Source organism: Lathyrus oleraceus, chromosome 3 (assembly GCF_024323335.1).
Source record: "Lathyrus oleraceus cultivar Zhongwan6 chromosome 3, CAAS_Psat_ZW6_1.0, whole genome shotgun sequence".
NCBI lineage: Eukaryota > Viridiplantae > Streptophyta > Magnoliopsida > Fabales > Fabaceae > Lathyrus > Lathyrus oleraceus.
The window spans coordinates 265,984,561-265,996,718 of NC_066581.1; the positions used below are offsets into that span (position 1 = coordinate 265,984,561).

The 12,158-nt window shown below is 33.8% G+C and overlaps 1 protein-coding gene across 1 annotated transcript; it reads right to left on the reverse strand.

The window, feature by feature from the left end:
- Positions 1-6,310: 6,310 nt before the first annotated feature.
- LOC127126849 (LEAF RUST 10 DISEASE-RESISTANCE LOCUS RECEPTOR-LIKE PROTEIN KINASE-like 1.4) lies at positions 6,311-11,934 on the reverse strand. Its single transcript, XM_051055855.1, has 6 exons — positions 10,977-11,934; positions 9,616-10,296; positions 8,337-9,118; positions 7,951-7,980; positions 7,535-7,870; positions 6,311-7,450 (listed from the first exon to the last, which is right to left on the reverse strand). The coding sequence occupies exons 1-6, from the start codon at positions 11,771-11,773 to the stop codon at positions 6,519-6,521; spliced, it is 3,558 nt and encodes a 1,185-aa protein (XP_050911812.1). The 5' UTR covers positions 11,774-11,934; the 3' UTR covers positions 6,311-6,518.
- Positions 11,935-12,158: the final 224 nt, after the last annotated feature.

Here is a 12,158-nt window from a genome sequence, read left to right on the forward strand (position 1 = left end):
TCCTTCACCGACAACGTTTCCAACTTGACAATAGTCCCTGGAGCATACTGTTTAAGAGCCACCAAGTATTTTGGAAGTTGTTTGTAGGACTTCTCCCAATTTCCATACACTTTTTCAACTTCCTTTTTCCTAGCTATCCAAGTCTTCATGTATGATGGAGTATAGTTGTATTGTGTTACAATATGCGTGATTATTGTACTCACCTTTAACGACGGATTGTCGCTAATGACAGACAAAATTTCATATCATATTAACTGAGAGCTAAGTTTCCGATGGTCTTGCATTGGGTTCATGAGCATGCATGTGTGAATTGGACCCATGGATCCAATCTCCCAAGAATCACTCCTCCTCCGGTAAGAAGTTGACAACCGAAAAAGGAAGCGCTCATTTCGACAATAAATCTTGTACCTCATTGCGTTAGTTTGATCAAATCTGTAATCAGCTGATAGATCCATGTGATACTTTTTAATAGCTTTTACACAATCTTCTTTTGTACGAAATGTGTCTCCTTCTTTCAATGATCCTTGAATATGCATATAAGGATTGTAAAATATATCTGATGAAGGTTCATCGACACCCAAATTCAAGCTTGTCATGTGTTGAGGTGGACAATATACATGACTAGCTGGTAATGGCTTATCTTCTTCTTCATCGTTCACCATTGAATCAACCAATAACTCGACTTCTTCTTCTTCCTCGTCAACAACATTGACTTCAGCTTGTTCGTCGTCATCAGTTTCACAAAACTTTTGTGACTGATCAACAAACTGAGACACTTGTTGTTGTTGTGGTAATATATATAACTCTATATCATTGTACCCAGATTGTTCGTGACTAACAATTCACAACACTTAACATCTGTAACACTAACAATCAACCTCTGCAACACTCCACCTTTACAACACTCAACCTCTGCAATACTCAACCTATGTAGCATTATGTCTCTATTGACTATGGATGATGAACATCGAGGAACAATCGACAATATCGCGACATTTGTACGTTATTACTTCTTCTTACTTATTTCGTACATATTTCTTACTTATTTTTTATTGTTTATTACTTCTTCTTACTTATTTCGTACATATTTCTTACTTATTTTTTTATTGTTTATTACTTCTTCTTATTTTATTTCTTACTTATGTTTTATTAGGACCCAAAACGATTTCGATGCCGTGTACATGAATATGTACCCCACGATCCTTTGATAGAACCATATATTCGAGGATGCGGTTTTGGTAATCTCCTCAACATAGTCTCATACTCGGTTGACTACAAATTTATTCTTGCTTTGTTGGAGATATGGAGACCCGAGACCCACACGTTTCACCTTTCTTTCGGTGAGTGTACCGTCACACTTGAGAATGTCTACATGTTGTTGGGTCTATGTATCGATTGTAAGGCCGTAAATGGTAGAGTTAACCAGGATAACTCTATTTGCAATGAATTGTTGGGTTCCCCTTTATGTGACGACCAAGCTACGAGAGAGACTTCTGGTCAAGCTAAGGGTCAAGGTATTAACTTAAAATATCTCAAACAATATTATGCGATTATAACATTGACCGTAGAATCTACCGAGTATGAAAAAATAGTTAAAGCTCAGTGTTATATTATGATTTTATTCGATAATTTTTTATTTCCCTAAAATACTGGTAATACGGTAAATATTATGTATTTACCGTTGTTACGAAACATAAATAAGGTAAGCACATATAGTTGGGGTTCGGCTGTTTTGGCCCATCTATATAGTGCGTTGTGTAAAAATGCCAAAAAATACTTGTATGTTTTATTCATGCGCATATTTGCTACAAGCATGAGGTTGGTCAAGAATGCCATCACTCACCCCGGTAAACGAGAAACCATTCATATTCCCCTTTGCATCAAAGTAAGTTTAAAACTTTACCATCTAATTATTAGACTTTATATTACAACTAACTCTAAATAATATTTTTCAAATGTTTTTGATCTAGGTGGTCAGTTAGAGGGATGAACTACAATATGTGCGTGAAATACGTTGTAGTAGTCTATCGCAATCTATTGGACCACATTAGACCAGACGATGTAATACTCCTACACAACTCTATTTTGATTTAAAAATAATTATCAAATTATTTATCATCTAATCATGTCATATTCTTGTACAGTTTATCTGGAGGCCATATCTGGGTCTTGATCATCAGGTTAACCATGATGATGATGCAGTTTGGTCATCAAAAACACCAATTATCCGATTCACTACTGTGGAGATGTACCAGAGTGACTGGGTAAAACTGCAGTTCGGCATGCAACAACAAAATTTCAGAACCTCCGACGTGATTGGGAGATTGACATCAACAGAGAGTCGATGCCCAATGGGATTATTCTGACTGGAGGGACTTCACAAAAGAGATGTGTCGTCATTGGAGGCATCGACGACAACACATCTTAAACGAACCAGTCATACAGGGTGCTAGACCAACTCAACAGTATATGGCATGGTTTAGGTTGGTTACAACGCCATAATTTGTGTCTGAGCCAATGTATTTGATTGATCCATGCCAACTAGCTTCGTCATCATACGCCCAACAACAAACTCATGTCCAAGAACAATGTCAACCCACCCAAACCCAACGACCAACCTCACACCAACACCCTACTATATACACCTAACAACCAAACACCCAACCTCGCAACCCATTAATGCCACACACCCAACCTCAAAACCAATAATCAAACCCTACCCACCAACAACCATACGCAACCACCACAACAATCTATAGCCCAGATGATTCATATAATTCATGCCATCGTAGCCCCCCACCAATGATCATTCAAACATCTCATCGCCGCAACACTCAACCATTGTTTGATTATAGTACACCCCAGGAACCATTGATTCGTTTCCAAACCGATTAAATGTCCCAATTCGGACAACCATACCGTCCATAATTCACCCAACTACGACAACATGGGCATCAAAATTAATTATGGAAGCGTCGTTGGCGAGAACCCACCAGCTATTGGGAACAAATGATGACACATCTCTCAAATACCGTTGGACCTTCCACCAGACCTTCACACCAACCACCATTGGATCATGTCAGCATTCAAAGAGCTCAAACACCTCAGGAAAATCATGGGAGACCTCGAAGACAGACTAACACATCTGGATGTGGAACATGAGGCGTTTCAATCAGACGAATAATTGAATTTCTTGTCAATTCCATGTAATTTTTCATTATAACATAAATATAAATTTTATTTTTAGTATTTTTTTATTTAATTGTAAAATTAATATTTAAAATTAAAATAAAATAAAATTAAAGGTGCATGCGCCACATGCATTGGCGCATACTCTATGTAGTGTGTGCATGAGCCAATGCATGTGACACCACACATACATGCGTCAAGAGATATGACGCCTACATGCATAGTCATTGGGAGCATGCGCCAACTCCAATGACGTCTCCTCTCTAGCTTAATTGGATGCGCCCGTTTAAATGGTGCATCGGTTAAGAATATTATATTAAATAAATAATATTTAATTCTCATTTATATATCATTGACATGTTAAATTCTTCCGATTGATGGAGAATAATAGTTGAATTATTAATTCAAGAATTTATAAATATTTTGAATAAACACTAAATTATTTCCTTGATCACAAAATGATCCTGTCAAGTAATGTGGCACTGATAAGGTATGTCAATCAGGTACATCATAATACATAGGAAATTAAATTTATTTTAATAAAAAATATGAAAATAAACTATTGAATTTTATAAAGTAATACATGATGTTTAAAATAATTTATTATTTATTATTTCTCAAATAATACTTTCAACAATATTAAGTAAAAAATATAACAACCTAGGTATATTATGTCATCGAAATTTTTTAATATCGGTAAGATACTCGAACGATAATTTATATAATCATAAATCATTAAAAAAACAAATTATATTAATAATAGAATACTGATAGAGTAAAATTATTATCAATATAATATTTATTATAATTAAAATAAACTTAATTATTTTATTAAATAAAAATTATTTAATTGTGCCACGATAAGTGAATTACAATCATACGAATTAAAAATACTAATATTTTATTTAAAATAGAAAAATTTATATAATTGTATCACGATAGGTGAGATTGTAATTATAAAAATTAATAGTGATTCCTTAATTTTCCAAAATAAAATTCTTAAAATAATAAGATTTCTAATACTCATAAAATTAAATTTTTATTTGAGTATATAACAAGAAATCAATTTATGATAATATATAAGGAGTTTTTAATTTAAAATATTTTGAAAAATTAATAATTTTATATAAACACATTCGAAAAGTGCGATATTCATCCTTGTAAATAGAATCATTCATCTCGTAGAATTTGAGAATATTGTAATATCATCTCAATATTGATTATAAATAGAGAGTAAATCTTATATCAAAATATAATACTCTAAACATAATTCAATAATATAAAATTAAAATTATTCAAAATATTATTGCACAAAACTAGAGTAATTTGAGTATAAAATGATTCTAAATTTATTCCAAAATAAAGAATATTGAATTGATTAATTATAAAATAAATTTAAATGAATTATTTGAGATGACATATAAGTGAGATAAAAAAAAATATATAACAATGTCATAAACAAATAGGATATATTAATTTAAAAAGCATTCATATAAAAATTTTCATCTGAAATTTTGAGAGTAGAATATTTAAAGTTATGATTTATTTTGGAATAAATCAATGGAAATATATAGAAATACTCATGGTAGTAAATGAATTTCAATGAAGTGTGTGACAATATCTTGGAAGTTTAACAAACCTCACCATTCACCCCTCACCAAACTGGTGTGTATTTTGTCAAAAATTTGAAGGATAGACAATTCATATATTCTTAAGAAGTGTGATTGAGTCTAACTCAACTCTATAAAACCGATTAATAGAGTAAGGATTACCCCCACTTATAAATACATGTTCAAACCATAATATTATCCGATGTGGGACTCTTAACATATATCTTCATGTCAAAATCAGTGATACATAAAAGATCAGTTAAATAAGATTCATCAAACACAATATTACGGTAATATTAATTTAATCATATGGTATATTATTCATATAAAATTGGACACTATCATGAATCATATAATATCAATTATATTTTTCTATTCACATTCATATATTTAAAGAGATTAATTATTATGCCCTATCAATGTAAAATATTTTATACAATCGATTCATCACCATCACCCGTTTGCATTACTTTATAGATTTTTAAAATAAAAGTCAAACTTGTTTCATCATCTAACGATTATGATTAACTGACAGTATAAAATCTTTTTACACTTTCAGTATATTTCAATTAAATTCATATTTAAATGCCAATATGTATTATTTTATCAAGTATTAATAGCATAAAATATATTTCAACATAGGCTTATATCACTTGGATTTAAATAGTTAACCGATTTAGAGATCTCTAATTGAGCTTAAGTGTATAATACAACTCATTACAATCATAAAATTTAATGATTTATCATCATTTCGTATTTAATAACAATTAACTATATTATAATTAATTTATAATTAATAATGTAATTAAATAATTAATCTATGGACCTATAGCTATAATTGTCCTCATAGTTCTAGAATGAAAGTTGGTTTTTTCTCCGGTGGTAAACTACCCACTAAAGTGCACATTGTGGTAAATGCCAATCCCATAACATCATCTTCCACTTTTTTCCCTCTATTTTAATAGGTGTCCTAGATATCAATATCAATTCTATACTAAATTATAGTATGATCAATTTTTACTGACAAAGTAATAAAATAATAAAAACACCTATTTCAACTAATTCAACATGAGGCTCTGTATTGTTTAGTAGTAATTACTCCAAGTATATAACTATACAAGATTGATGAATATAACAACATGTCCTAAATATTCTCCACTTGATGCATGTGGATATGTATCAAATACAGTATCTTACAAAATTCACCTGCCAAAGTATATATCTGAATCCTGTCCAACCACTCTAACCATCTACATGTGTAATTAACCTCTTCATCTTAGCATCCCCTTGTCTGCAATAACATAATGGAAATTAGAACTCCCTTCAATTCAACCCTAATGTATGTATATATTATACACATAACAAAAATGTTTAAAGTAACAATTACATTATGAATATATATTTCAAATACACCAAACCAACAAAGATATGTGAATATTTTTACATGCAAATTTATATTATTTTTAAGTTTCGCTTAAATATGATACAGACACTTTCAGACACTAATAAAATGAAAAGTGTTAATGTTCCAAATTTACCACTAATATTATTAGCATACATGCAAAAACATGATAGTGTAAAAACGTATAAGCTTTTATAGAAAAGTTATTTGAAGGCCAAAATGACTTCTAAACTAGCTCATTGACACCAGTGCATAATTTTTACTTTTACCATCTAAAAATCAAAATCCTCACCAAAACAAAAGGAAAATCTTAGAACCTATGAAGAAGTAGATGTAGAAGAACCGCTAACCCATTTGTTAGCAACAGAATCTGGTGAAGCTGGATAAGGACCCTTCTTCAAAAGAACAAGTTCATCTGTTCTAACAACAACATCCAAAACTTTTGATTCCTGTGTCTCAAGTTCATCACTCTTGATTGCTCTCAATACCTCCACAATCTCGTCCATTGAAGGTCTCATGTCTCTTTGCTGCTGCAAACATCTAAACGCCAATTCACCGACTGCGGTCGTCATCCTCCTCACAGCATTGTCTTTTTCATATCCAAGAAACGGGTCAACCAACTCATGTAATTCTTGGCTCTGAATTTTGTTGACAGTCATATTCGCCAAGTTCACGTCGCTGCGGTGCCTGGTAATATCCACAGCTTGTAACGACGATATAAGCTCGGCTAAGACTACGCCAAAGCTGTAAACATCGCTCTTTTCAGTGAGTTGGTAACACTGATAATACTCAGGATCAACGTAACCAGGTGTTCCTTGTGGAGCTGTTGATACATGCGTGACATCGTTCGGAAGCCACCTTGACAGACCGAAATCAGCAACCTTAACATGAAATTTTTCGTCTAGGAGGATGTTGTTGGATTTAACGTCGCGGTGTATGACATCTGATGCATGGAGATAGGCTAGTGCTTCAGCTGTTTCTAGTGCAATGTTCATTCTTACAGACCAAGGAAGCAAACATGAACTTGATTGGTTCCCGTGAATATGATCAGCTACTGTTCCATTTGGTATGTATTCATAAACAAGGAGAAGCTCTCTGCTGTGTTTAGAGGAGCATCCATAGAGTGTAACAAGGTTCTTATGCCTTAACTTCGCTAGAATCTCAACTTCATTCATGAACTGCGCCACAAGCTTAAAATTGCTTTCGTAATGGCGTTTCACTGCAACCACGCGTCCATCTTTGAGATCACCTGATCAACAATCAGCACATATATAGTTTAGAAAGAAAATCCGAAAGCAAGAGGAAGTAATTTCTGTGAGAAAATGTTAATTACCTTTGTAAACTGTGCCAAAACCTCCATCTCCAAGTTCTTTAGAGGCGTCGAAATTGTTGGTAGCTTCTTCTAGCTCATCATAGGTAAACACCTGAACACCAAAGTAGAAACTCTTCGGCATTGCGTCCGATTTGGAAGAGGGGTAAGAAGGAATGCTCTGAGACGAATTAGTAGTGGAGGTTAGAGTGCCAGTGCCAGTGCCAATGTCACTGCTTGAAGGAGGCATAAAGAGGACCCTGCTTCTAGATTTCTCAACATTTTTCTTTCTTCTCCGCACCACTAAGCATGCAAAGCCAAGAATGCAAACAAGGGCTGCAACTCCTGCAACTGCGCCACCTGAAGATAACACTAGACATCAGTACAGTTTTACTTCTAAAATCTAAACTCAATACATCTATCAGCTAAATGGGAATTACCTATTAGAGCGCCCTTGCTAGAGCTATTACCTGCAACATAAAAAAAAATTGATGTCAAAACAAAGAATCAGACAAGGCTAGAAAAGGCGTGGAGAAAAACTAGCAGGCGAGTTTCATGTTCTGTTGTTCCAATAACAGTAGAACATCTTAAGTCTAGTTAGCTCACAATACTACAACAGAACATCTTATTATTAGAACAAATCATCTTTAAGATCATGGTTTTAAAATTGAAGTATGCAACTTGAAGGTAAAGATTCATCTGTAATTTTTCACATTACAAACAGAACAAACACAAGAATCATTCTTAAAACCATTAGGTTTACATGACATAAGAATCATCATCAAACACAAACACAAGAATCAACCAAAAAGAAAAGCTAGAATACCTGAAGGACACAACTCATTACCACATATACAAATGGATTCATTATCATCAGAATCAAATCCACATTGTTGGCCACCAGAATCAATACATTCAAAACAATCATCATCAAAAGGATTGCTATAATTCACATTAAACCCTTTCATCAAAACCTCCCTAAGCAAAGAACGATTTCCTACAAACCTACTAGCCTGCTCTACAAGAATTGGCACACCAACAACTTCATCACATTCAACAAATCTAAGAACCGGGTCCAAAGGAAATGGACCAATCAAAGAATATGAATTATTCTTATACCCATTGTTTTCACAGTAAAACAAATTCTGCGGCACTTTGGTAAATTCTGAAGTGGGTTTGCACCCATAAAACAAAGTAAGGTTACGGTTTCCCGAACCGTAGCTAAAGCTAGTTCCATCAAAAGTCGAGTTAATATAATTTTGGGTACATGTTTCGTTCCAAAGGTCTAATCTAGCTAACGTGAGAGAATGAGTTACTGAGTTGATTTGAAGAACTCGGTAACTCAATGAAGAAATGTTCAACTCTGGAACATTGTTTTTGCAGTTCAAGTGAAACTGTGGTGGCCCGCAGAAGGAAGGACGGTCGCCGCCGGTGAAAGGGTAGGAAAGGTTGGTTATGGTTCCACAGTTGAAGGTGGTGTTGTTGCAGCTAGAGAGTGATGCATGAGAGGGTAAGGAAGTTGTATAGTGAAGAGAGAAGATGAAGAAGATGATGATGGTGGTGGTGGTGACAGGAGAGGGGAGGGACAAGGACAACATAGTTTGTTGTTCCTTAATTTGTGTTTTGATGAAATTTGCAACCATAGAAGAGTTGTTACTTGTTGGATTAAGTGTATTATGATTATGATATGAGTAAGGAAAAAAGAAAAGAAAACATGAAAATGAATTTTGTTGACTAAGATGTCATGTGAACAATATATTATCTCTAGATTGAGATACTTAAGCTTAATTTAGCAGCCAAATGAATGTTTTTCTTATATTATTTTATGGTCAAATAACAGTAACTGTACTCATTTGGTTGAATGGTGGCTATTCAAAATCTAGACCTATTTGGTTGAAAGGTATTGGTCAATATAGAACACATGGTTTGGAAGTTTTGGCAGTTCACAAGATGGAATTTTCTGCTTGATTTTTACTTTTTTGTTTTCTAGAGAAAGGAACAATTTGATATTACTAATCTTAATTCTGATACTATCGACAAAAATATGAGATTTAAGATGTAATTTTGTAAGAAAATGTTTCATGTGACTATACTACAGGTACTCACCTGATCTACATGAATGTGGAAATGATCCATCTTTACAAAAGCATGTGAAATCCTTTGAGCTTGGATCATAACCACAGTGTCCACTAGAGCTTTGACACTCATGACACAAACTATTATTCGCATTCCATTCCACTTCAAAACCATTATCAATAGCACCCTTTAAATTCTCCACACTTGAATTTGTCACTACCTTTTCAGCTTCTGACTCCAAAACTGGAACAATCACTCTATATTTGCATGTTCCAATTGATTCAGAAACCGAACCCTTGCCGTTCTCAAGATTACTCTCCAACAAAAAATAGTTAACCATTTGAATTCCATTTCTACTACAGTTAAACTGGGGAGAAAAACTATCTGGTAGAGGAAATGGAGTGTAAGAACAATCATAGTAGAGCGTCAGGTTCCGGGAATCCGAACCATAATCGAAGAAATTGCGACCTAAAGTTGTGTTCTTAGGATTGGTTGGACAAACGTTGTTCCAATAATCAGCTCTTACAACTTTGAGTCTATGAACAGAATCAACTACTTCGAGAATTCTATAATTTTGTGACATAATGGTAATGGTTGCAAATTCATCTTTGCATTGTAGCTCAAAATTCGGGTGGCCGCAGTACTGCGGCCTACTCGATCTCCAGAAAGGATATGTCAAGTTTTCTAGATTTGCGCAATCAAATGAAGAACTGCATTTTTTATACTGCTGCAGATCTTCAGCATTAGATGTTGGAATTTGATTTACGATTATTATTGTGATCAGGAATGAGAAAAAGATGCTTAGATGAAGAAGTTGCATCTTTAGGAAAAACAGAGAATTTTGAGGTAAGTTGATGTGAGATTATGATGAGTTTTAATGAGTACTAGTAATGTTGATGCAAATGAAAATTTAGGTGACCTATATAGTAATAGTATGTGTATTTTTTTCTGTTGGAAAATAGTATTATTTTACCTAACACTAATGGAAATGAGAAAAATTGTATGAGTGGATGGTTGGAGTAAAATAATTAAGCTTAGAAATTTATAAAGTTGGTGTTTAACTACTCTAAACTACTCAAGCCAACTTAATGGTTATAATTCATGAATTGATCAAAAGTCAAAAGCGGTGTGATATGTTTCAACTTTCAACCAACAATGAAATAAAAGGGGGAAAAATATATTTATGATCACAATTTCTTTGATATGGATGGTGACAAAAATAATAGAAGAATCACCAAGTATTAGAATTGGACAGAGTAAAAGTCTAGGCTTTGTACAAAGATGTGAAAAGGTAATGGTTAGGTGAAAATTTTATGTCATAATAATAGTAACTTAATACGTATTGTGTCTCTTAAGAAAAAAAGAGTTGGAGAAAAGTGATATTCTAGACATACTTGTGGATGGGAGCAATGATGAATGACATGAAGTTGCATGAGCTCCATCATTGCAGAAACATCTGAATTGATTACCTCCATCATTCCCACACGCTCCACCAGAAGTAACACAACTCCGGCACTCCGTGTAATTTCCAATCCATCTCAACTCAAAACCATCTTTTAATGCCTCGCTCAGTATTCCGTTGCCAGTTCCCAGTTGTACAGCTTGGGTTCCAAAAATCGGAATTACCACCGTACTAGTCGGAGTGCAGAAGGCAGAGAATGGAGCAGAATAAACAACGGTGTAGACAACATTTTCACTTCCGCCACAGCCAATATCATAAAACGGAGTCACAACTCCAACATTGCAACCATATAAGAGAGTTACGTTAGCAACATCATTACTGTAACGTTGAAATTGAGTGTTATCAAATGTGCTGCTCTCGATATTAGTATTCACATCACAAACATTACCACTCCAGTAATCGTCCCTAGCAACAGTGAGTTTCTGTGTTGTATTGTCCCAATCAAGAATACGGTATTTAAGGTTATTGATTGTGATCTTTGAAACTTCTTCTTCGCATGTAAGCATCGTATTAATACCATCAGCAACACTACCACAATAACTTTCTCTGTTTACTCCCCAGAACGGATACTTGAGGTCTTTGTTGTCTTCGCAGGTAAAAGCGGTGTTACAGTTTTTGTAATATTCATCACCCTCACACAGACATGTTGGAATATTTATGATGAAGATCATCAAAAGTGACAAAGAGAAAAAGCAAAAAGAAGATGAATGAAACAGAGGTTTCATTCTTGCAGCAGAAGAAAAAAGAAGGAAAGAAATAGAAGAATGAAATAGGCTTGGTTGAAATGAAGCAGAGCAGAGAGGGATATAAATTAAACAATGAAATAATCAAACTACTCGTTCAAAAAGATTGAGTCATATATATTGAATAATAACCAAGTCGTGTTTCACTTTCAAAGGGTGGAAATTTTAAATTTAAAGAGTTCATTCAACTTCTAGGAAACAGCAAATGCAGAATTTTATTACCTCAGCACATTAGCAGTATTCTATATTTCATGTTTGTCTCATTTCAAACTTCCATGCTTCCAGAAGGTTACTGGCCCATTGTTGACTACGTTTTTATTAGTCTCTTCAGAAATTGATCAAAAGCGTCGAATACGTGTTTACTTCA